Raw genomic sequence first — 27,818 nt, 5'->3', positions numbered from 1 at the left:
ATATGCAACAAATATGTCATTCTCTGATGTTAAATGTAACATTTGAGCTTTAGACAAAAATGACCCAAGTTGCATTATTTTAGAGTGTGGAAAACCCCCTTTTTCACTTTCCTAAATCATTATTTTGAAACAATATATGATAAGTTACATTAAAATGGCACCTTATTTATTATGTCATTAAGTAATTTACTGTTCTGACCACTTTCCTTAAAAATCTATTTATTGTAAGTTACTGAATGGAATAAAAATAAGGTTGTTGATGCATGTAAATAAAGCCAGTGTTGATGTAAAACTTCAATAAACGAAATAATAAAAACAGGTAAGAGAGGATTGTGAAAAAGATGATAAGGCAATATTTTAAGATTGTGCTGCTCACACAAGGCACGGCACATTTACAGAAAAACAAACTTTCAATACATTGTCAGGCAAGTAAAAAAAAAAAAAAAAAATCTTCTGTAACAAATCTGATCCTCACATTTTCCATCATCATTATGCTTCAAAAAATCGCTTGAAAAAGTTCAGACTTCTTGAGCATTCCCAGTCTTCAAGGTCAAATTCAGAATACTGAACGGTTTGGTGTTCAAACGGTTCGACACAGAGAGCAGTCACCGTTTAATGATTGTCAATAAGCGAGAAGGTACTGGATGATAGCGTCAAAACAGAACATGGCACAGGTCTGTAGTAAAAGATAAACAACACTCACACTTGTGGTCATTTCGGATAAATAAGGAAAATGTACCAAACACAAACTCTTTGTTGAAATTGTATATAAAACAGAGAAAGCTATTTGTTCTTTTTCAGATTACATTTCCTGAAGCCATCCTGCCTCGCTCCTCCTCGAACTTTTATCTACCAATTTCTTTCTGAATACCTCCTCTCTTGCGTTAAGGACCAGCCCGGCAGCAGGAGAGGAAGAGTCCGCCATCTTTGTTCTGCAAAAACACTGATCGTCATCTTCATCATCACCTTCGTCATCGAGCGGCGACACACACTCCCAACATTCAATTAGAAAAAAGGCACACGGCTCATTACTTTCAAAACCCAAGCACACTTCTTTAAGCCACAACAAAAGAAAAACAGGTAATAACAATTATAATAATAATAATGTAAATAATATTAACCACAATAATAAGCAGCATGTTGTAACTGAAAAGAGAAAATATATATATAAACCAATATATTTGTACATTTCAGTACAAAAAAAAGGATATTAAGTGTTTAGACAACTATATATAATGTATTTTTTTGTATTGCACATAGTCATACTATCACATGTTTGCTGTTGTAAGAACATGTTGCACGTTTGTGTTTCCCTCAAGAAGATACGAGGAGGCGGGTTAAGTTACAATGCAACTCATCTTTGCAAAATAGCTGTAAATGTGTGTGTGTGTGTTAGAGTTTTGATTCTCAGTGAGAAACCAACTCAGCACCATCTGACACGGCAGATTCAGGCCTGGCCGGGTCTGGCTTTGATTTCTCTTAATTAGGGTTACACCTAACCCTTCTTTCTACTCATCAGTGTGCTCCTTAAAACAAAGCATTGGGTGTTCTCTGCCCCCCAAAGTAAACAAGAAGTATCATTTTAAAAACGGGTTTCTTGCTTTCTTGATCCAATTCTTTGTGTGAAGTCCACTGAACGTCAGGTTCAATAAACACCTCAGTCTTTGATCCGACTAAAACCGAATTAGGCTTGATTTTTTTTTAGCCTTATGTGAAATCTATACATGTTTTTTGTAGGATCAAATGCTTTTGTAGCCGAGCTTTGAAATGGTTAGTTAGAATAGAGGATCAGTAACTTGAAGCATCTTAAAAACACAAAGATATTTGTAACAGTAACCTCTTAGGGAAGAAGGATCAGGCTCCGTCTTAAGGACAAAACACGGTGAAATACAGTTGGCACAAAATGAGGCAGCTGTGGATATACAAGATATATGTAACCAAACACATTTCATTTAGTTAATTCCAATATTTCAAGATTGATCTGCTACAAAAAGCAGATATCAAGATGGCCGTCTCTCAGAGGAATCTGAAGCCAACTTCTTGAAATATTGACACTGAAATCTTCCTGCAGAGATTTCTTCATCCACCCCAAACTGTACTGATGCATGTGTGTGAGTGTGTGCACGTGAATGCAATGTGTCTTTGTAGCTTATTTTGCAGCAGCTGTGAAAGAGGCGTGTTGCTTGTTCAGTCTCCCCCTACTTCACTGTCTAACAGTAAACTGGCGTCACAGCGCGTGTGTCCGATATCGGGGTGTGAAGCAGCTCCTGTGTCAGGAGATCACCGCGGAGGTTTTTCAGTCGTCCGTAAGACACGAGGGTGGAAGGAATGGGACAAGAAACCGCTGGAAAGATCCAGAAGCAGTCCTCGAATTTGACATCTTGTCTGTGATCCAATCATCCTCACGTTCTCAAGATTCAATCCTTTCATCCTGTAAAATCCTTTCTAACCGATTCACCCTTTGTGAACACAGAATGTCGTTTCTTGGTCCTGGATGAGGGGAGTTTTGTATTTGAAGTCATTGTGAACGCACTATAGTTTCCACAAGGGGGTGATGTTCACCAATCCTGCTCCTGTAACAATCACACATGGCAGATATGCATCAACACACACAGACACACCTGTGTATGCACGCCTCTTCTCACACACACACACACACACACACACACACACACAGGAGAAGAGCAGTGATAGGTGGCAGTGTGACGAGCTAAAAAGACGCTCAGAAAGTCAGTCTGCAGCTCTACACGTACACCGGCTCACACCCTTCCCCCTGCTCTCCTTCCTCGTCGTCATCCTCATCATCATCCTCCTCTTCTTCCTCCTGTTCGTCCTCCTCTTCCGGGCCCACGCTTGGCGACGCCTCGCTGACCTCGGGGGGTTTCGGGTAGCGGAAGGGGCAGCCGTTGTCGTCGAAGAATCTGCGGAAGGTGAACTCGTAAAAGGCGTGCTCCGGGTGTTTCCCGTTGGGAGAGCAGAGGATGTCCAGCGCCCGGCTGCTGTCCCCGCTGTCGCTCCACGCCCCGGGGCCGCAGTCGTCATCCACGGGGTCGAAGTTGGAGGTGTCCATCGAGTGGGCGATCTTGGGCCGGTAAGGGGCCGGTTGCTGCCGCAGATTGCTGGTGAAGTCCACCTGGGAGAAGAAGGGGTGAGCCTTGATCTCGCCGGCGCCGTTCGAGCCCACTCGATTCTCCGCGGAGCAGCAGAGGCGCCCGATGATGTCCACGGCCTCCGGGCTCAGTTTGACCTGAGCAGGAACCTGCAGGGTGCTCTCCCAGTTAATCACCTGCAGAGGGGAGGGACAGAACACATGAGGTTACAACAGATACAGTCATGTCAGATCTCATACTCAATCTGTTGGATTCACACCGACACATTTCATTCATTACCCTCCAAACAGTCGTTGACTTACATCTTTTCAACAGGGGTCAACAATGTGACACAATTACTGGACATAAAATACACACCGTTTTCACACACACAACCAAATATGTATATATGTTCATTTTAATACATTTCTTATTTTATAGTTATTTATCATTTATAATTTTTATCTTTGATTTTATCCTTAATTGTATTAATCTGTGTGATCTCATCATCTGCAAAGAAGTTAGTGGTTTTCAAAGTCTAACAATGTGGGCCTCCCCCTTGGCAAAACTTGGAATAAGGTGCCCTCTTACCCTTCCTTAGTTTACTTCCTAAGTTCCAGTTATCTCACCCATTGACAGCCGACCATTAAGGCAAAATAGCGTTTCATTGCCGTTTGTTTTCCGACATTATCAATAGGTGAATAATTAAATATCTAATTCAAATCTATATGGATATTTCTCTTCCTCACTGACCTTGATCTGAGTCTCAGTAGGTGTGGGGGCCAGGAATGGCGGCTGTCCCACCAGCATCTCAAACAGGATCACTCCCACGCTCCACCAGTCACACAGCTGGGTGTAACCTGCAACACAGAACACACATATCAGATTCATCCTCAAATGCAAATACTGCAAAAAAAAGATATAATTATGTATTTGTACAGTCACATACTTTTGATTTGAAATGAAAGAAAATAAATTGTGCGATACATATTTTGTTCAACATGGCCAGTTTGAAATGATCAATTGGTTAATGCAAATACCAAACATGCATTTGGTTGATTTTGTTGATGTCCCCTGTCAAAACATGTGCTAACCTTTTCACAAGATTACCCTTGAATTATTGAGCATTCACACATTTTCCCTCCTTGCTAAGATATGTACTCTCTTTCCAAACATCACCTATCAAAACAGTGACTGCTGCTCTACACAAGGCAGCATCAGCATCTACATTTGATTTGGATGGTTAAATACTCAAAATGTTTTCATTCAAAATACACTTCATTTAAAACATTAAGTTGTTTCATACCTTCAGATTTCCCCCCACCTTTGCGCAGTAGCACTTCAGGTGCGATGTAGTTGGGGGTTCCCACCAGAGAGTGCGCGAGGCAGCGCTGGTGCTGCCGGTTCGCTCTCTGCTCCAGAGTCATCAGCCGGTCCCCGCAGCGACAGTTCGACACATCGTCCCAGAAGTCACTGGGCTCCATGCTGTCCTGTCTGACGTGGCTCCCTGCAGGCACAAAAAGGGCAACAATGACAAAAACGCAATGACACACTGACCTGATTAGCTGCATGGGAAAGAAAAACTAATAAAACTATTGCCCGTGAGCGAAGCACTTAGCGACCAGAAGAAGATAAGTGTCTGGATTTGGAAGCTGACAGGTATGAATGTGTCTGAAATGCCCCTGCAAGCTATTTTCTTTTGCTATACTTGGAGTTTCAAGGACAATTGAAGCTCGAGCTTCAGGATGAGAACAAATATTATAGAAATCAGTGAGATTAAGACCTAGTTTTAAGGAACATTTGTGAATATCGCTTTTAAATTTCACTGTAGGGCTAAAATAGTCAGGTGATTAATCAATCAGTTTTAAAAATAATCAGCATCTACTTGGTAATCATTCAACCATTTAAGAAATGTTCAAAGCAAAAATAATCTGAATCCAGCCTCTCAAAGAAGATGCTTTGCTGCTTCTCTTGATCATACATCAATGTTACGTAAATATTTTGGGGTATACAAAAAAGGATATCTGAAACAGCCACAATTGGTTCTGCAAAGTTGTGAAAAAACCCATTTGGACATTTTATATCCCAAAAAAGTATCAATCATACTCATCGATTTAAACAAATTGTTAGTTTCAGCCCTTTTCAATGGGATCAAACAGTATATTGTTGCGTGTTTCCAGTCCACTAACCTCATAGAATCTTCTAAAAATGGTGTTAAATCCTGCATGCATTCAAAGTGTATGTTTACATATTTAGATCACTAATCCATCATCACAAACTGCCTCACCTTTCTGGTAGTACTTGGAGTTGTGTGTCCAGCGGAAGCCGGTGCACAGGCCGAAGTCGGTGAGCTTGATGTGTCCGTCCACGTCGATGAGGATGTTGTCGGGCTTGATGTCTCGGTGGATGAAGCCCATCTTGTGGACGCTCTCGATGGCCAGCGTTAGCTCCGCGATGTAGAAGCGCGCCAGATGTTCGGGGAAGATGCCCATCCTGATGAGGAGGCTCATCATGTCTCCTCCGGGGATGTAGTCCATGACGAAGTAGAGGCTGTCGCGGTCCTGGAAGGAGTAGTAGAGACGCACCACCCACTCGTTGTCTGCCTCCGCCAGGATGTCCCGCTCTGCCTTCACATGAGCCACCTGCACCAAAAGAAAACATCCATTTAAGTAACAACAGTAATATTAACAGACCTGAGGCCTGTACTACGAAGCCGGATTTTCGCTTAGCGAGGTAACTTCAGGGAAAACTCTGGGTTTCCGGTCCTACGACGCTGGTTCTCTTCTTACCGGGCTAGATCTCCATGGTAACTTATGCTGAACGGCTAACCTGCTCCGGAGCAGGTTAGCCGTTCAGCATAAGAGATCAACTCAGTGAAAGCCCCACCTGCTGACCAATCAGAGCTCCGGATCAAAGTAACATTAAGTACAGTCCGCGGCACTGTGAGTGCAGACGTCGATGTGTCCCATTATCATTCATATCACATCATAATGTATCATATATTTCCTTATTTGAGTCAGCTTCTTGAGCCGTATCTGGCCGTGCAACACTCACAGTGTCACATACTGTATGCAGAAGTATTATTTCAAGCAACACATTAAGTTGACGAAACACTCGAGTCAAATGTAATTAAAGTCAGATCCACTCGTGTCTTGGACGGGGCAGTGATTTCATAAACCTGTTAATGTACGCATTCAAACACTTTTTCTTTTACCAGCTGTATTCACCTTGCAGGTGCAGCTATGTGGCTTTTATCCTGGATAAAGTGTTTAAGTCATGGATGTTTAAAGTTTAACTTCTTCATATTTGTCTAATATTATAGTTTACTTTTCATTCAGGAAGTATGACGCTGCGCTGTCAGTACGCTTCTCCATGTTTGTGATTGGTCAAATGTTGCTAGCCCCGCCCCTTTCACGTGAACGCGCACTCAGCCGGACAGAGAAACCCTGGCTTGAGTTACTGAGTTGATAACCAGCGTCGTAGGACCGTTTAGCGAGATCGCGTTTGTTAGGGTTAGTTAAGCCGGGCAACTCAAACATATCCAGGGTCTGTTGAACTGGATTCGTGGTGCAGGCCTCAGGCTGTGCCTAAGTTGTTATGATTATTTGGGGGGAATTTAAAATACATATCTTTAAAAACATATCTTTCTTCAATTATATTTATGTTCCTATTATAAACATTTTTTTTAATCCCGTTGTATTTTTCTTGTGTTCTGTATTAATGTTTTCTTACACATATATTCTATGTTTATTTGTAAGTTTTATTGTATTTGTTTTACATATTAAGGTGTTTTTGTTCTTCATTTCTCACAACTGTTTTAATTAAATTCATTAGTGTTTTTTTTTACTATTCTATATTTATGTTTCTTCCAAACATTTAGAGTACTGTTTTATTTTTTGTATTGTACTTCGATTCTATATTAATGTTCTCTGGTTTTTGCAATACTTACATATTTATTAAAAATGTTTTTAACTATGTTCATGTCAGCACCAATACACTAAAGAAAATTATCTCGTCTGTCAAAACACGCTTCAAACTCAGGACTTCTCCATATGTGAACAATCATGTATCAACTCACCTGGTTGCGGTTGAGGACATCCTTTTTGCGCAGTGTTTTCATGGCATAAAGTGCGCCCGTGTCCACTTTACGTGTCAGACTCACTTCACCAAACGCACCGATGCCCAAAGTCTTGAGTTTGATGAACATGGATTTGTCCATCTTGGCCCGGCGCAGTCTGTTGTAGTTGGACTCTTTCTGGTTCAGCATCTTCCTCATCTGCTCCTGCTCTGCCTCCGACAGGCCGGCCTGGGCAGCAAGGAAAGGGTTAAAGAAAGATCATGACGGGAATATACAACAACCCTTTGATAAGCAACTTTTTTTTTTTTAAAGTTCCATTTTTGCATTTATTATAACTAACGACCTAGGAATGTGGCGTATGCTTGACCCGGCGGCACCCTGACCTTTGCTGTCATATTCAACTAATTCTTCTGTCTGGGTCTGACTGCGGTATTTTCTCAAAAAATGCTTTTCAATTACTTAAAGTACTTGAAAAGGGCGGAGGTCAAATAGTCATCACTCGGGACAAGTGTGAACTGATTGGCTTTTCTTTTCAAGACAAAGATTTTTTTTGTCAAAAACAAAAGTCCTGAGGAACAATTCTTCTGACATTTCCCTGAGCTGCCCGAAAACTAATTGATGTCTGCTCAACTGAAAACAAAGTATAAACATATGATGCCATTGCATTTTAATTAGGTAAATGTAATCTTTGGTATTTGTTTAATTTAACTTATTAATCGTATTCGTTTTTTATCGTTTGTCTAATTCTTACATTACAAAACCTTTTTTTACTTCTTACTAAATAAAACAAAAAATTATGCAGAACCACTGGTGTGTTCCTTTTGATACTATTTAAAAAATGCCTTCCAGTGAGGCCGAGCATTGCAATGAGGATGTCAAGAGCTCCATAAGTTCACTAAATCTATGCAAATCACAGGATATGTAGGGGTTATATGCTTTGCTGCAGGGCGCTCAAGACACTCGCTACAACTTGCATGTTCATTTCAAAGACCTAAATCTTCACGGTGAGTTTAACTAAGTGTCTTTTCTCTCTGTGTGGTCTTACCTTGGACATCTCCTGCTCCAGCTGAAGCCTGCGGTTCAGTTTCTGCTGGTGCGTCTTCATCACATTCTCTATGTGCTGCTCCATGTAGAACTTGAAAGCGAAAGGCGAGTAGGTCTTGATGCGCGACTCCCTCTTCTCTTCATCCCGCCCGTTCTTCCTCACGGGAACAGGGGATGTCTGGATCTGCTTCTTGTCTTTCACCGTTTTCTCTCCCTTGCCCACCTTGGTCTTCTCCTTCACCTGCTGGCTCTCCTCTGTCTTCCCGCTTCCCCCGCTGCCTCCATGTGAGCTCCTGCTTGCAGGGCTGCTGTGATCCTGAGCTCCACACATCCCTGCCTCCTCTGGCCCCGACATGAGCAGGTTTTTGGGGTACGGTGGTGGCGGGCAGCGGGGCTCCTGAGCCGGCTCCAGGGGGTAAGTCTCCTCCGGCATGTAGGCCAGAGGCTCCCCTGCTTCCTGAGCCGTCATCCAGCTGGGGTGACATGGCCCCACGGCTGTTTTGGGCTCCGGCCTCATCACACGGATGCTCTTCACGGGCTGCTGGATGGGCGGGGATGTTACGGCCGTGATGGTGTTCGGAGGGCCCAGCGAGGGGTCCTGTTTTCCAGCTGATGGAGGAACAGCCATCGCAGGCCGGACACCATTCTGCCCTGCAGAGCGACTGTTGAAGGAGTTGGTTCTGCTGGGGACTCTCACCTCCCCCCTGAATGGGCCTTGAGGCTGGGGCTGCCTGGCTTGAGGGGCTCCTTCAGGACCTGGAGGCCCCGCCCAGTGGTGCTCGTACAGATCCAGGTTCAAACTGGCTCTAGATGGAGTCATCAAACCCTGGGGCATGTCGGAGAAGTCGGGGCCCATGGATGCAACACCTCCTGGGGAGCGGGACATCATGTGGACCTGGTGGGACGTGGGGGAGGCCTGCCGTGGGTGGGAGTGGGGGGGCAGGTACAGGTTAGCGGGGTACCCTCCCCCTCCACCCCCTGGAACGTTCTTCCCCTGCATGTTGACGTAGTTGTCTTGGGGCGCCATGGGGGGCGGGGCCATCTTGTTCTGGAAGGAGGCGGTCCTCTTGACTCCGTACCCGGCGGGCTCCATCATGTGAGGCCTGCCGTGGCCGTAGTCGTAGTGGGGGCCGGGGACGGGGCCCCCTGGTGGCGGAGGCTGGAGCTGCAGCGGCTGGCCCGGGACGTTGTAGCTCATCATGGCTCCGTGCTGCTCCATGCCGCCGGGGTAGCCCTTCTGCTGGGCCCCCGGGGGGTACATGGGGTTGCCTGGGTTGTTCTGCGGGGCCATCACTGGAGGGTAGGAGCCCATACTGGGAGGGCGGCCCATCGGGTTTCCCATGGCAGGACCCTGTGATGCACCGGACGGCGGCGGCATCATGTAGTTCATGACGGGGGGGGGCGCTCATGTAGGGTCGGGGCATCTCCCCCTCAGGGCCGTAGCCTCCCTCGTACATTTGGGCCCCCATCGGGTGGTAGGGAGGAAGGCCCTGAGTCTCACCTGGAGCTTCTAATGCAGGGCGGTGGTCCATGGAGTTGGGCATACCAGCTTTTCCTGAAAGGACAAGCAACAAAACCACTCAAAATATTAACCATGATCTAAGATTATTTCGTTTTTCCCCCTTTCTTTGTACATGGGGGGCCAAATGTGTTGCTAAAGATCAGTCAGCAACATACAGTAAATACAGAAGTAGTGAAAATATATGAATAGAATATCAAATCTTCCACAAATGTAAACTTCTATACAAGTTATGCTTTAAAAAAATAAGCGGACAACTTTTACGAAAACCTTTTATGGATCTCTGACCACCTACACATGTTGGCCAGATGTCTATTGATTTTATATTGAGATCAGGAGATGTCAACGTGGTCAATAGGGTTGCATATTTATTCCTAATCCTTTTGTATTTTATTTTATTCACTATAACTATTATTTTATCTCTGCACTGTCTTCCGATTACTTTTCAATGATGACGGTAAATAAATAAATAGTTGGAAAGAAATCTACGAGCCAAAGTCCACTTATTGAGGTGGTCTTCATACCTGGTGAAGTCTGCTTGATGACGCGGACGATGAGTTCATTTCGAGGGTCGAGGTAACTCATTTTGCCGATGTACTCTAAGGCCGCTTCGATGTTCCTGCTTCCCGTCTGCTTCAGCGCCCGCACGGCCATCTCCTGTGAAACACACACACACAAAAAGAAATGTTGAGAAATATAATACCATTTCTGAGATTTTAAATATGATCAAAACCATGGGTAAAAGACTTTGGAAAAGGTAGAAAGTATTACAAATGTGACCAGCCAGAACCAAAACGTGCTTAACATTTACTTATCTTACTTTGCGCTAAATCAAAACCTTTATATGACCAAATCTCAGACTGATTTAGGCTACGCTGTCAGAAAACTAAACGCACAAGACAAGCAATGAGACAGATTTTGTGTAAAGGATACTGGGAATTTGCAAACATACACACAATAAAAGGATTTCTGGTCGACAGGAATCTCAAATCTAAGATAAAGTAGTTCCCTGTCATCAATACAGCAGCACATCAATGATCAACAAATAATTGTACTTATTATAATTTGAATAAGATACTAAAAACACTTAAAAACCATATATTAAGCTTGAGGGTGTTTTTCAAAACGTATGAACCTTGCAACAAATTGATTGCATTCTTCGAATTCTTCAGATGAAATGACCTTTTATATAATAATTTGCCTTTTAGCTCCTCAACCATTCAGAGTCATCCCAGGCTCCAACAGGTGGGTCTCTGTGAAAGCCCACAGCTATGTAGGTCACCGATGTGAAAAATGTTGGTTAACCACTCTGGCATTTTCTATTCATCAGCTGCCGTGTAATTTATACTCGGGACACAGCGGCAAAAATGTGAAGGGGGATACATGCAGAGCGTTCCTCTCGCGAATCGACCTTTTATTAAACAATGCCGATCATTCCTCTGGTTCTCGTGTTCATTTAAAAAAGTAGGAGATCTTAAAGCTCAGGATTCAAAATAATTGAAACCCCCTCAGACCAAGAAGCTTTAAGACATACTTTGTTTGTGGCAAGACAGAAACAATTTGGGTTCTTATGTTGGTTGAAATGTTGGGATTTATAGCAACATAATGACAAAGGAACACAAAAGACAAAATGTTAGTTTCATGGACTTAAATCAAAGTGTCTGTTAGCAGCACCCGAATTTACAAGAAATATATCATAGTAAAACAGAAACCTTATTTTTATAATTGTGCCATTTCCCTTTCTATAATACATGAGCTGCCCTGTCTTACACAGCTCAGAAACTGTTTGAGTACAACATACTAGTGTACATGATTTATGGTACTTCGTTATTCTCTTTTCTGCCAAAATAGGTCCATTATACAACCGGGGGTGCAAGAAGTATTCTTATTTTAAGTTAAAGGTAGGGTAGGTAAGAATGGAGAAACCAGCTCGAGTGCGCTAGAATTTGAAAGTACGCAGCCGAAAAAATTCTGCCCCTTCCTTCAGATTTCCTTACAGAGCCCCTCCTCCAACACACACGAACGCGCACATGACCAATGAGGGCACGAGATAAGTTTGTGCACGAGATGGAAGGCTGACAGGCAGGTAGGCCATCCAGTTATTTTAGCCGGGCCGGCTCAGATGATTGGTCGTGCTTTTTACAGCGCTACGGCTTCCACAGATGACATTTTTTTATGTATTTATTGTCAAAGCATTTAATGTATTCATTGCTATCGGGATGTTAAGAGCATTCCATGGAATATAACAAAAAGTGTTTCTGAAGTGAATTACCTACCCCACCTTTAAGTAAGTCTTTCTTTAAAAATACACTAAGCAGATGGTACATTTTGATGCTAGAAATCTTTGTTTCCCCATTTTTTTTTCTAAGTTTACCTTGTTCAAATGAGTTGCTATTTGGGTAATCTGAAAGTACATTTTTTAAGTAATCGTTCCATCCCTGCCAGATTGCTTTGCAGAAGTATAAAGTGGTCTAAAATGCGAATGCCTAAAAATAGCGCTTCATTGGTTTCTGTTTATCTACTTGCATCCTGCAGGGTCAAATCTATTTATTAGCTAAATAACTTTAATTCACCTCCTTGGTGTTTTTCATGAAGACACAATCCTGAATCCCGTGAATGCAAACATTGAGGCGGTCTGACCACACCTGGAAATCTGAGTTCCTCTTCACTGTGCGGCGGGGGAACCAGACGACAAACTTCCTGTCTTTTTCACAACGGTAAACAAACAGGACAGCAGAGTGTGAGATAAACACAAAAGAAAAATCTGTCTTTCCCTCAGCGACGGAGGGACCCACACCTAGATAAGGAAATCCCCTCGTAAGGCAGATGACTTCACTGCAAAGACATCTCAGAGCCGACACTCAGGTGCCTCTGCAGGCCAAATAAAGTAACAGCAGCCACAAACTAAAGCATTTCATGTTGGTTTGATTTGATCTACCAACCCTGACAGCATTCAAATCTTGCTTTGCTCATTGAAATACATTACAGCAACAATATGTAAAACCCACATACATGTGCATATTTATCAGTTACGTGTCATTATCAAAGCAAAGGATGAAGCATATCGTTGTTCCTGACTCCATCACGCTGCTGAGCTATTGGAACAAATCTTAGAAATCTTTAAAAAGTTGACGTGTTGTCAATATCAAATGTCTTTATATGTTTTAATACGTTTTTATGAAGCACTGTGGCCAAGACAAATAAAGTGTATCTATTAAAGTGTCAATGTCTTCTTTTATAGGATGGCTGGTTCCTTGAGTAACTTCACTTTAGGGCAATAGATACATCTCATTATCTCAATTTAAAGTATCTGAGAGTTGTAGTTTTACAATAAAGATATATTAAAAAAATGGTAGTCTGCTATTATTATACATATTAATTATTATTTATGGACTTCAGCAATGACCTTTCCACTTCTCTTCCTAAAAAGAACATTGAAGCAGAGCACATTCAGGCTGCTGCCAGATTCTAACAAGAACCAGGAGAAGTGAGCACATTGTTCCCACTCTTAAATCTTTACAATGGCTTCAGGATCATTTGGAGATTTAAAAAAGTGCTGCTGCTAGCGCATAAATCACTCGGCAGTCAGATAGAAAGGGTCAAAATGCATTTAGCTAGAGATGGAAACAAACTTCCTGATTATCTTCGCTGTGCAACTACTTTGTCTGCTTTTCAATCAAATGAAAAGCAGACAAAGTTTCCTTTTAATTCATTTTCTTTGATGCACTTTTTTCCTTTAGTACGGACTTTCCCAAACTGAGTAACGCGTACCACTTCTGGTATGCAAGCTTCAGTCTGGTGGTATGCAAGAGCTTTGCTTATAAACCTAACAGAGACGAGATCTTCCCTAGCACGTCTTCGGATGGACTTTTGAATGCAAGTAAGTATTGCTTAGCAGCTACACTGTAAACAACAAATGGGTGTTGAAATTAGCAGGAGGGAGCTAGTTAGCGATAGCAGTTAGCAGCCAGTTGACAGCAACAGCGTCATACTAGGGCCCAATCCCAAACCACGCCCTACCCCTACGTGACGGAGTGAGCTTTGGGACAAACTCCCCTCTGTCCGGCAGAAACAGGAAATACCGTAACTGTATGTAACAACGGTTTCAAATCAGAATCTCTAAGACAAAAAATAATATTAATAAGTAAAATAAAAAACTCTAAACATCTTTAATTGTGTTACTTTTTTGTAAAGCCCTTTTAGCATCGCAATTTATCAGTGGATGTTTGCTGGAACTGTTTGTAAACAGCGTGTTTCCTGACGGACACACACAGCGTTGAGACCGGTCAGGTAGAGACCGGTCTCCAGTCAGCACCGATGCAGACTCGCTGTTTGATGGCTTGATAGCCCACTCCCCCTCCACACCGCTCCACACTCGTTGGTTTGGAACAGCACTTAATGTGGCGGACCCTCCGCGCAAACGGAGGGGTAGTGTGTAGGGCATGGTTTGGGATTGGGCCTAGGTTAAATAATTGAGCTAGCGGCTAATGCAGGTTCTATTTTGACGTTCAAACCCTATTCAGTACAAATCCAAATGAGATCATAATGTGTTGAAAGTCATCTTGCAAAATGTATTTTTTGTGAGAAACTTGAATATATAAAAGTGGAATTATGTAAAGAAAACTGGCATGTTATGGGTTAAAATTCCAACAATTAATGAATATTTGGTAGTGATGATCAGGGTTGAAGTTTGGAACAAGATTGAAGTTTAAATTATAAAGAAATATATAAGTTTATGGCAGTTTTATGAACATTTTTATTCTCCAAAGGGCATTATTAGAGCAACTTTATCTAAAGTGAGGCCCAAGGGTTAAAAGTAGGAGCGCACAGCAACCGTGGGCAGTCAGCTCTCAGAGCCAGGAAATGCCAAGGCCACACACTTTCTATGCCGTGTGTGTGTGTGTGTGTGTGTGTGTGTGTGTGTGTGTGTGTGTGTGTGTGTGTGTGTTGCATTCCTGCGTAGCCAGTAGAGAGTGCAGGCTGCCAGAGCCGCCCTGTAATGTCACATTATGTCCTCCTCTCGCTCAGTTTTCTCCCTCGTTTGCTTTCTTCTGCCTCCTTGTTTACAATGTGTAAGTATAGTAACGCTGGTTTAAAGTATTTCAGATGGGTGATTTATGATAATTGTTGAAATAGGGACAACAAAGCACACTTTAAAACAGTCTCTCTTTAAAGTATTTGTGCAATGAACAAAATAAGAGCTTGAATGCCAATGAATGTGTTGCACTGTTAAGAAAAATGTTTCACATAAGACTAAAGCACTACTAAATTGATAAGACGGATGATATCTAGTCAATTAGAAAGTATAACTTGCGTATCAAAGGATTAAGAGTACATACTTGAGAATATATCAATGCCCTTCATTAATGATTTCCAGATGATAGATAATCTAGGAAAGGACGTTTTTGGGAAATGTAAAGAAAGTCTTTAGCCAGCTGAAATCCAAATGCCTACCTCCCACCATGATGTGGCTCTGCTAGCTACTATGACCCACTGTCTAACAGTCAAGTGCTGTTTTATAAGATTGGCTGGCACGCCAAACCACATTTTATTGGATATATTTATGTAACCCTTCCTTACAGGAAAGAAAAGAAGCATTGAGAAATGTTTTGGACACATATGGCGTATGAAAAGAGATAAATGAACATGGGGCACAGAACGAGAACGTGGGTACATTTTTTTTTAAATACAAGAAATACAATTGATGTTGTTGGCCTTTTTTTTAATGTGGAAGTGCCTGAATGTGTGTGTGCATATCACGGCGCTGTGCTAAACACAGAAAAGGTGAAAAATATTTAAATGCATTTTGATTGATCATTTTGAGACCCACAGAAGATAAGGGTTGTCCTTATCAGCGGCTTTTGTAACAACTTTTCCCTATTTAATAAATGCTTACTTTTGTATTCCAAAATAAAAACCTGATATCTGTAATAAGTATACAAATATTTGGTTTACAGAGGACATATAATGCTCATTTTAAGGTTCATATGCGTGCCTCTACTGTGACATTTTTACATGTGTGAGTGTGAGTGTGAGTGTGAGTGTGGAGGCTGGCCTGGTGACCCCGGCTGTCATGGCGACAGATGTTCAGTGCTCAACATTCCTCAGGAAGCAGGAATTCTAGCTATTTTCTGGATAGTTTTTCTCCCATCTTTCTCTCCCTCTGTCGAAAATATCCAGGCCACATTTTGTACCCTTGTCATAACGGTCGCGGGCCGCAAACCACACAGTTATCCTAAACGCATAATCACAAGCATACAAACTCCAAAACAAACAAACTGCTCTGACAGACCAACATAATGAACACAAAAACAAACTTTTTTTTGTCGTTGTCTTTTTGACCCAATTCTGAAACCTACTGCAGTTTAAATGAGAAAATCTAAACCATATGGAGGACGATCAGAGTGCAGATGGACGGACACGCCAAGAGGAATGGCCATGCATCATTTCCACACAGAGCCATAAAACCTGTCGTGATGTAACCTTCCTTTTCCTCATCCAAGGGGCAACGTGTACTGTACAGCAATGGTTAAGAAACGATATGCATTGATTTCCTTCAATATATGCGTTATAATTAATAAAATTGGATACTAAAAGTATTCACAACAAACATTACATGTTACTTGTTAGACGCTTTTTATCCAAAGCGACTTACATACTCGATACTGTGGGCAATCCCCACAGGAGCAATTTGGGGTGAAGTGTCTCAGGGACACAACGACATGCTGACTGCAGGGGGGTTTGAACCTGTGACTAGGGATGTCCCGATCACCTTTTTTTGCTCCCGATCCGATCATTTGATTTTGACAATCTGCCGATACCGATTTTTCCCGATCCGATCTTTATGCAATGCATTAAGAGAAAAAAAAGGTAACAGATAATGGCTGGTCATCCAACGCGATGAACTCAGCTATCTTGGCTGTTATTTTTTTGGCCTTTTCACTGTTCTGGGGCAGTTTCTCTTTCCTTTTAAAAGTCTCTGAAAGTGTCAGTTGTTTCAGTGCCGTTACCCGAGTGGCCGCTGTGTACTCGTCGTTTTGTTGTTGGTGGTGTTTGTATTAGATTGGTCGTGTTGAACGTAGCTCTGTTCTTTCCACCACGCGGAACCTCCGCCTTGCAAACATTGCATCTGGCTGTTACACTGCCTTCGGTTTCAATTTTATAATACTTCCAAACTCCTGACATTTTCTCTGTCCCGACTCCCGAGTCACCAGCTGAACGTAGCCTCTTGTTAGCTTACTGCTACTATTAGACACTGCGCCCACTGTTGCCAGATTTGAGAGAAATAAGCAACCAGGTTTATGAAAACAAGCCCAAAAGAAGCAACACATGCATGATGTTGTGTAATTTTAAACCAAAACTAAGGCCTCAGGATGACTTTAAGACGTGAACATGGTCATTTTTGTTTTGTAACGTTAAATAAAAAAGATAAAAAGTATAAAAAAAATATATATATATATATTCCCGATCCCCGATTTTTTTCTCCCGATTCCGATCTTTTGAAAATCACATGATCGGCTCCGATCCCCGATCACGTGATCGAATCGGGACATCTCTACCTGTGACCCCCTGATCCGAACACCACCGCACAACCCACTGCACCACACGCCTCCCAAACATTAGTCAAACCTACTCATAATGATTAGATTGAGCAAAGTGGTTAATTGATTATGTTATCCCATCTTTCCAGTCAAGTTTGGTTTTCTTTGTCTATACTTAAGGGGCCCTATCGCGCTCATGTTCAGGTGTATATCAGTAGTTGGTGTCTCTACTGTGACATGTGTCCATGCTCGAATGTTCAAAAAGCAACACTACAGGAAAGGGGAAACCGCAAAAAGCATTAAGGGCCTCTTTTAATGCTAGAAGAATACACAGTTTGAAGATGTTGTAGGATAGTAAGAGAGGAGAGATTGTCTAAAGGAGCGAGTAGTTTTCACTTTTCTTAACCGTGAACACGAACACAGCTTCAAAGTCACGTCCTGCTGGCCTCATCGTTACATAAACAGCGCACTGTGTGTTGCTCACACGTCGAAGGCTATAATATGCTTAGCCTGCACTAGAGTCCGTATGTACAGTTAAAGGCCTGGGAACCCCTCCTCCCCTCGGTTTCCTTTCTTCCCCTGTCATCTCGATGCGTGGCATGCAGCCCCACACCCTCACTCCCCTTCCAAAACATTTCCTCCCTTTAAAAAAAAAAAAGAAGGCGATTATGTAACACGCCACATTGCTCTGTAATTTGCAGCTGGAGAAGACAGGAGGGACAAAGAGGAGGAGGAAGTGTGCTGATAAGAGCTGAGTTGAACAATATGAGGAGAAGGAGAAGTTAAAGTGAAGGGTTTTCAAGGACAGAAGTGGCTGATCTATGGAAGCCATTATTGTTTTTGGCTTGTAAAATAAAAAATGTACTGCTTAGTGGCCTAAAAATGGAGGCAACAGCACTTGTGTGTTTTAACAACACACACATACACTAGAGTAGTCAAGTGTGTGTGTGTGTGTACAGGAGATGAGAGGAAAGTCAAGATGTGTGTGAAGTGCAGTTTGTAGTCAACATCTTGGATTTTGAGAAAGAAAGAAAATATACAGCAAACAAATGACTAACTTTTTGAGTTTAATCTTGAAACAAAGTGAAATCAACATTTGGACGTTGATTGGCAATCATTGTGAATCAACAATTACTTAAAATGTGTAAGAAAAGATGAGATGTATAGGGACGGAGACGCAGAGGAACAAAGAGTCAGACAGATGGACGGATGGAGGAGGAGGAGAGGCGACATGTTGGGTGGAGGCAGGACTTCAGCAGGAGGAACTGCTCCACCCGGCTGCCATTGAATGTTCACTTCCTGTTTGCATTGCCTCTGCCCGCACTCATTCACAAATGGTGGAAGCAATGGAGGTCAACCAGCTGCCGTCGAACAGAGGAAATGGCTGCCCTCAAGATATTCAGTTTGTTCTGTGATCTTTTTGACAGGTGTTTGAAATGCACTGGAGGTGTTTGAAATGGATCTCACTAGATTTTAGCTTTTTTTAGAGCAACAAACGGCAGCAATTATGTCTTGCTCAGGTTAAGCAAGCTCGAACAGCAAAAAGGCTAATAATATCATTGAACGTTTTATAGTTGTACATGTATGCACGAGTATAGACGAAATCAAGATCCTTGCATTTGAAATCTTCTCAGCATAAACTGAATTCTCACTGATTTAACTCTAAGGAAGTGAAGTGACCCCTGAGTAACAGCATCCCCATGACACGTTCTTTTCTCAGTGATTTCTGAGGCTGAAGGTCTGTGTAAAGTTGGCCCTCCCTTCCCGTGGAAACACTCTTCCTCCTCGCTCTTCTCCGGAGACGTTTGAGGGAGTGAACGCTAAACAGCCCGGTTGGGAAATCCACCTGATATTTCAACATTTCATCGCTCGGGTCTGCGTTATGTAACCGCAGCACTGTACACTTGGCAGGGAGCTCTTGTATTGTATTGCATCTGCGAGAATATGGCACCCTCGACTGCTTTCATTAGAAATTCCTGACTGAAGGAGGCAGAGCGGCTTCATAATGTGAGTGAAGTGGCAGAGAGCAACACTTGCCAAGACACAGACAACACTAACATATTCATACTGTCCATTTACACACACACTACAATACACACACACACACTACAATACACCCTCTGTCTAACTTGTTGATATCTTACACTCAGTAGGGCTCTAAATATATAATGTGTCACATTGTATTGCAACACAAAAATGTGAAAATGGCAGAATAGCAATTAAGAGTCAATCACAATAGAAACTTAACCAAGTAAGTAATCAGTTATGATTCCTTATAGTTCATATTTTAGTCTGTGTGGGTGGCTCAATTAAATTAACGCTAGATGTTGACTGTTCCCAGTACATTTAAAAACACTATTATCCAAAAATATCGAATATATTAGAAATAATTTATGTATTTTTTTACCAGCTGCAGTAGTGAACTAATCACTAGTCAATCACATTCAATCCAAGAATCAAGAAAAAAAATCCAAGAACAAAACCAACCCATTTTTTTTGTTCTAAATCTGGGAACAAAAGTGTTGAATGAAGATTTCGTTTGACTGGAGAAGTTTGGATACTACTTGCCACTGGATTATTTCAATAACCAGCCCTCACTGCAAGGCACTAACACAAAAATGATATTTAAGGGATGGTTAAAAATAGTGTAAAACAATCGTGGCATCAGAAGAAGAAGCACATTCTCACAACCAGCCAGGACAGCACCATCCTACAAGAAACCAACAAAACACAAACCAATACACAAAGACACACACACACACTCACACACACACACAAACACATACTCTCCCTCTCTCTTGGACTCACCTGGTCACAGCCGGTGTTCACCAGCTCCTGCAGCATCTGCCGGTTCACCTCCCCGGCGCCGGCAGGGTGTCCCGACCCGGAAGAAGGGCCGAACTTGTCGAACGGCATGAGGGACTTGCGGATTTCTCGCAGGGCATTCTGGTAGTTGTTGAACTTCTGCGGGGGTCTGAGCTGCTGCTGCCGGCTGGCCGCGTCTTTCCCGCTCTTGCAGTCGGCCGCTCTGCTGCCGTCGGACCGCGAGCTGCCGCCATGAAACGCCTGGCTCACCAGCTTGGCCGGCTGCTTCAGGCCCTCCTTGATCTCTTGGAGCCTCTGCCGAGTGTTGCCCACATATGGGGCCGCTGGGAAAGTCTTGGGCCTCATGGCCTCAGTGCCCAGGGCAGGCACCTAATCTAAAAAAAGGGAAGCACACACACACACTTACACTCCCTCCAAAAAAAGATTCCTTTCAAACTGGCTGCGAAAAAACGTTGGGAGATTTGGGAGTCCTCCTTTGTTTGTCTGCGTCTCTCTTTGTGATTCTGTAGATGCTGTAGATTATGTGAATGCTGGATGAAGGTGAGGAACTACAGGCATGCCATGGTGTGGCTTTCAAGGCTCAGGTTCCAACTTATTCCAGGAAATGCAGCCGGTCACGAGGGCGCCGCGCAGCCAGACCATGATGCTGCCAGTCTCCGCCTGAGGAGGAAGGGATGGAGTTAGATGGAGACTGCGGTCATGCATGGTGTTCATGTATTTTCTAAAATTAAAGCTAGCGCTAGGCAGCTTACACTTTCAGCACAGGGCAAGTTGTGCTTTTAATTAAAAATAGCAAATGTGTGGACCAGAATGGACACTGCACACAGTCAAGTTATAAGGCCTGGTAACTTCAAATATGTTGGCGACTCAAAACCAAAATCACCAATTTTAAACAGATTATACATTTTGAGGATTTTAGTGCAGCAGAAAAATGATAACCAACACCAATATAACATATGAAAATGTTCGTTTTATGTCAACGTTTAAAGGAAAATAAGTATGACATTTGGCCAATTGCATGCCAACAGGTACCTAGAACTTGTAGAATTAATAGTATAAATGTACAAAAATGATAACCCACCCTATATGGATCACAATGTATACATTTATTACATGTTTATCCCATCAGAGGTACTGCAGATGACATTATCAGATGTTATTTGGCATTTGAACAAGATCTATTCCAGCCTGATTTAAGACTAAAAATGCCTGGATTTTCAGTTATTCTAACAGAAACATCACGATAGGACCAGTTTGAAACCGGTCAAATCTGGAAGTGTGACCCAGTATTAGTCCATATGTGGTGCTGGTGCATACCTACTGCACAATTCAAGAATGCTAGGTGTCATCAAACCAGCTGCCCCCCCCCCCCTCTGCACCCCATCAATACATAGCAGCGGTTGCACAAGTCAGCCCCCGTCAGTACATACTTATGCTACGAGGTCATCGGTAAACACCCTTGTGAGAGCGCAGCAACGAGGGGTCCAAACATTCAGATGCTCCCCTGTGATCAGACATTTAACACCGTTTGACAGTCTTATCTGCGGGAACATACTCCGCATTCTGCCACAGCAGCGCTACTCCCGCAGGGCAGATGGGATGACGCGTGAGATAAATGCACATGTTCCTGTCAGGAGCCTCACGTGAGGACCTGCAGTCCAACGTGAAACACTCACACAACTTGGGGGTTACAATATGGGTGGAGGATGCAAAAATATTAAGCTGAAAATGTACAGAATAACTTAGGAGGATGTGTGAAGTGAGTTGTATTAAATTGAACATTTCTATATATCCCTACCGCTCTTTAAATCTGCACAACCCTCCACTTAAAATGATAATATACTGCAGGTCGTAAAATGTATTTTCTTGTGTCTTTGCACCACCACACACAAAAGCAAATCCTCCCTGTATGTGTAAATGTACCTGGCAATAAAGTCGATTTTGATGATCATAAGCTGATAAACACTACCGTTTCCCACAGGAATGTACTCTTTGGGAGAAATACATTTCCAAATGACACACTTAGAAGGATGAATAACAAAACTAAGAGTGTACACAGCTAGAATAACTCTGTGGGGCTATACTTAGGCACAGCGGTGCTTGGAGCTCAACACTAACATCAGGATGCCAACTTGCCCACGTCGTTAACATGCTGATGTTAATTTAGCATCTTTATTTAGCGTGTTATCATGCAGACATTTGTTAATCAGCCCTAAATAAAGAAGAGCCTGGTGGGAATGAAGACATAGTTTTGTTATTTGGTCATAAATCAAAGGATTGGACTCCTTTTGATCTGAACTATCTAGATTGATGACAAGTTAAAAAGTAACACAAGTTGTTCAAATTCATCCTGACTGGAATCAACACAATTTCATGCTACTTCGTGGGAAAAAAAAAAGGGTTGAAATGGATAAATACATGCCTAGAAAAGTGTCATGGCAGTCTGTCCAACCAGGAATGTCCCAGTAGGTTTGACCAAAATGATGATAAATTCAACAATCTGACCCTAATTCCCTATAGTTGAAAGAAAAACTTGAGATGATGTCATGTTTTCATTTCAGTCAATGAGCTTGAATGCAATGGATCAAACCAAACCTAGATAACTTCCCTGGTCATTAAGGGAGGGGGGGGAAGACTCATTTTTCACCATTTACTGGTTGGTGACAGTTCCACATAAAAATGTTCTTTCCATACATTGGTGATCCACTAAATAAAAGACTCAATCTTCTATCCAAGCAAACACTCTTGACAGATGACCCTGAAACAGACAGGCAGGCTGGCTTCCTGTCCAACTGTTTCACATGCTTCAGATATCCTTCTTAGTCAGAGAAAGATTTCCGTTTGGCTGGCAGGTGAAGTCTGCTCTCCAGATACCGATGTGGTTTGTTACCTACGCTGTAAAACTGCCAGACATATTCACATGCTGGCACGTTTCGACACGGCTGTGGTTTGATATTCCAACTATTTTGTTAAGCAATTGACTTTTGATTCATCCGATTGTGTTTCTAAGAAAATGTAATTTACCTAATTATCCGAACCGCAATGAACGTGATTCATAAAAACAACTGATGGGCTGAAGGCGTTTCCTCAAAGAAAATCTGTTTTATACATCAGTACACCTTTCAGTGCTCATACCATATCAACGTACCACAATCATAGACTAGCTATTCAATACTTAAAACCAGTCTCCAAATTACAAACGACTTCAAAATGTCACTCGATGTATCACCCAACAAGAAACCAAAACAGCCAAAAAGACAATGAGAATGGGAGAGAAAATGACTCAAAATGACTATTAAGAGATACAATATAACATGAGGTCAGTTTCCATGTCCTATCTCTGTTTGCGCATTGAAAAACTAAATCTTGAGATCTTTTAAAGCTTGTCTGAGGTGAAATAGTTGGTGTTCCATAAAAGATAAATGTGCTTTAACACTGAAACTGTATGGTTTTCCACAAACGTTTTCACTGAATTTGAGTGAAAATTACCATGTTGTTTTCAATACAATGCTAATAGCCAATCAGAAACTAGTATTTTATGTTGCCATGGGGCAGAGTTCCAAAGTGGGAGGAGTTATTTTGGTTGTCCAGGGTTTCAAAACGGAAGGTCATTTAATGATGCTAGCGACAAGCTAAACCTACGTTAACATACTGCGTCTGCGGTTATAATATTACTTTTCTTTTGTTTAAAAATGTAGCATCTAAATAGTCACAACAATTAAGCGTTACACTAGCCACAGCTCTTAAAATATAACGCTGTCTAGCTTCTTCTACTTCCAGTGAAACGTGTAGATATTGTGGTAGACTTTGAAGAGTTATCCACAATGCCAACTGACGAGAAAAACACATGATTTCTCAAACAAAGCAAGATAACATTTCTGGTATTGATGTGTGATTACATCGACCTTTAGTATCGTCACAAAGTCCAGGAGACTCCTGTGTGTCTGTGTTGAGGACCCCTTAGGGAAAAACCTTTAAAAGAGGAATTTACAGTATGGGAAAATACCAGATGTTCACATGTTGCTCTTATGCAATGCAAACATTTAACATAAAACTCATAATTCCTCCATTTATTTCATACACAAAAACATTATAATGTGCAATATAATATAATGTGCCTTTTTGTAAATAATTTCTGAAATAATTTGAATTATTTCCACCACATCTTGTTGTTTTTTGTTTTTTTTAATGGTAAACTTATTACACTTTCCTACTTTCTTTTGTTGTTGACTATGTAATACTGCATATTTCCTCCATTATCTTATCCTATCTAATCGGCTACTTTGACTCTTTTATGGGATCACAAAATGTCCCTATTAATAAAAACCACATTGCCCAGCAGTACTGGATTCATGGCATTCACACCAAAGCAGCCAAACATAAGAAGCCTTGAACCACTAAACCCCCGCCGCCGCCGCCTCCTCCTCCTCCTCCCTGGCAGACTCCATCCCTTTGGGCCATTTCTGAGAAGGACACAGCCCTCACTGTTTGTACAGATAAAACTTTGCATGGACAAAAACATGTTTTTCTTTTATATTGCTGGGTGGTGGGGTAGGACGAGGACAAGGGTGCAACGCTGTGAAAATGTTGCCCCATCTCTGGGATCTCTCCCTCCATTCCTGTGATGCTTCAGGCGCCATGTCCAACCAATGAGCATTCCTTTCCACAAGTAACTACAAGTAAACTCATACCACCACCGCTGAATCATGGGACAGTCTGGGACAGTCTCTGCTGACCAAAATAAACCAAAAAAAGAAAACAAGATCTGTGGATGATCTATGTGTTGAAATAGAGGGATGTTGGTGCAGGTCCAACCTTGAAAATGTACCAGGAAAGAAATGTGCAAAGACATTTTTCTGCTAAATACAACAACTCATTTCCACAAACACACTTCCATACTTAACCCTAAACTTCAACAATACATACCTAAGCCTTATCTCTACTTTGACTTAACCTTAAAACCTAACCTCTGACTCCGATTTGGACCAGAGTCAAAGTGAAAATATGCACAAACAGCCAGTATCACTCAAATATGCAAACTTCATGATACGCCGGGAAACGTGACCCGAGGGAGACATTTTTTAAATAATGTGTCTTTAAGGCTGATAACAAGTCTTAAAGTCTCAAATTTTGCAAAAATAATAAATAAATTAACGGATAAATGTTGTTGTTTGGTCATATTTTGTCAGTCACATTAAAAATCTAAACCTTCCTGACTGCTGTCACTTTTTTTATAGAGAGAATGATGACAATTCTGTCTCTGCTGTATTTGGGACATTGTAGAGAAATTAGGCAATGTTGTAAAAGTAAGAAGGTACGTTTAAGAAAGGTAAGGCTGCCCCCTATTAGTCTTATTCTTTCAAGACGTCTAAAGTTGAGTAGCTATTTCTAAAGTGTTTTCTTCTATCTCCAAAAAACACGAGTAAATCTCTGGCAATCACATAATTTTCTGTGGAGAAACTAAGTCTTCGAGTGGACAAAATCACATGACGTTAAGTGGACTAAGGTTTTTTTTTTTTTTAAATGGACAGCCTTAAAAAGGACAGTAGATCAAACTTCTGTTTTCAAAACCACTGCTATATATAAAAAGGTGAAATCACAAACATTATACTTGCAAACTACTACAATCCATGGTGTTCACAAATATCCACAGACACACATTAACATCAAATTCAACTTCACAGCACAAGCACCAGACATATTTTACATCTTGTGGACACTGTGGCGGTCTCATTGTATTTCTTAATGTTGTGTACTGTATATACTCTTTCTAATGTTGATATGTACATATTGACTGTGTACTCCGATACAAATCCTGAGAACCTGCTGCTACTGTAACACAATCATTTACTTATTTAGGATCAATAAGGAACATCTATCTATCTATCTTACAAGATTATTTCCCATTGTGCCACCTCGTTGTTGTTTTATTTACCTGCTTCTGTTATACAATAAACCACAGCACAACATCTGCCAGCCTCTGTGTGAAGTCCACTGGTGGTTTCCCTCTGATCCTGTGGTTCTTCCTTTAAAAAGAAGCCTCTGCACCGCCTGACTGAATCAAACCCAGCTGTGGCCAAATACCTGAAGGCACACTGTTGCATCACCAAAGTCAGAGTATAATAGGTCTAATTGTATAAGATAAATGTCACCTCCTGCCTCTGGAGACAGGCTGGCAGGATGATACTCAAAAGTGTCTATATACAACTTTGGTGTTATGGTTTGCAAATCTCAGCACTTAGGAGTCAGCTGCCAGGCGAGTTCTTTACTAATCAAACACCTGAACAAATAAAAGCTCCTGGCAAATGTAGTAAAAGTGTGTCAAACATAAGAGAGAAGGTGTGTGTTTGGGCGTAGTAATAGTAGTAGTAGACTAGTAGAAGCACACCTGAATGAAACACATGGTTGCATCGGTGCCAAACTATGCAGGCCTTTAGGCTTGGAATAAGAGACAAAAAAAGCAAACTATGGACATTTTTCCCACTTATTCTCCTCCATTTCCCCTTAATAATCCCAACAGACTCATATACTAATTCAGCTATTTGGTTATCTTATCTGTGAAAAACAAGAAATCCACTTTTTAGTGTGATACATTTGGAAATATTGTGATCTTATGCATATTAACAGTCTGTTCCTAACCACATGTCACGGCTTAATTGTAAATGCAGGAACTCAACTAAATAAAGTGCAGGGTTTTCTGATACTCAAATCAAAAATATAACTATATAGAAACCTCCTGGATTTCTTTACAAATAATAAGGTCCATAACATAAAGTGTTGGCACCTTAGAGGTCCCTACTTTAGGGAGTCTGCAGCAAAAAACATGGCAATTTCAGCATTGACTTTAATTTAACAATAGGGGATTATGTAAAAATGAACTATTCTGTTGATAAATTAACTTCTCACATTTGTGTCAAAGCTTTAAAACCGTTACAAAATGGTGTCTGTGTAGTTAACAGTTTTTGCCTGCGGCCCCTGGACATGGAAAGGGTCGGAAACCCCTGTTTTACCGTCCTGTGGCCTCACTGTATCCACTGCTGCAGCTCCAGAACATTCCTATGCAGAAAAAACTCTTGAAGTCCAATTATAACTATAAGGAAAACACCTAGAAATCTCTCTAAAATCTCCTCACTTCAACACACCCACGACGGAACATTTTTTTCCTCAGCAACAAGTCGTGGAAATAAGTTTACTCCACCACTCCCCTTCCCAGGAAAAGTTAAGTCTCAACTTACCATGGGATAGAAGAAGAAGAAGCGAGAATAACCTCAGTTTGGAGAGTAAATCCTGTTTCTCGGTTGAAGAGCGCATAGAAAACCCCGAGGAGCTCAGTGAGGACGGAGAAAGAGGGTAAATGTGATGAAGCGAGCCTCCATTTTCTCCGCAGACTGCAGCAGGATCAGAAATGCAGCACAAAGTTGGACACTCGCTGCATTGTTAACATTCCTCAGGTCACGTGACGGACCGACGCACGTCAGCAGCGAGACAAAGATCGTGTGTTGAAAAGGATGGTTCACTCCGAGGAGTTACTTTTCACGAGAAACTGGATTCTTGGTAATAGCTTTTAATTTAACCAGGTTTACAAAGGGAACACATTTTTTTCTTCTATTGGGTTATTATTTAGATGTATACGGAAGAGGATAAGGGCCACTTGAGAACAACATTTGAGCTGTGATCAAAATAAATAAAAAACTGACTTGAAAATTATACATTTATATTAT

General features: G+C 41.8%; 1 protein-coding gene across 1 annotated transcript; it reads right to left on the bottom strand.

Annotated features, from left to right (window-relative positions):
• Window positions 1-325: 325 nt before the first annotated feature.
• Window positions 326-27,523, bottom strand: lats2 (large tumor suppressor kinase 2). Its single transcript, XM_034146268.1, is given in 10 exon segments — window positions 326-3,286; window positions 3,843-3,949; window positions 4,396-4,596; window positions 5,377-5,731; window positions 7,168-7,395; window positions 8,213-9,610; window positions 9,612-9,766; window positions 10,255-10,387; window positions 20,080-20,757; window positions 27,333-27,523. Coding segments are annotated over 9 exon segments (3,483 nt in total). The 5' UTR covers window positions 20,443-20,757; window positions 27,333-27,523; the 3' UTR covers window positions 326-2,743.
• Window positions 27,524-27,818: the final 295 nt, after the last annotated feature.

This window comes from Trematomus bernacchii, unplaced genomic scaffold, assembly GCF_902827165.1.
Source record: "Trematomus bernacchii unplaced genomic scaffold, fTreBer1.1, whole genome shotgun sequence".
Lineage (NCBI taxonomy): Eukaryota > Metazoa > Chordata > Actinopteri > Perciformes > Nototheniidae > Trematomus > Trematomus bernacchii.
This window is presented reverse-complemented; position numbering and strand designations above follow the sequence as displayed.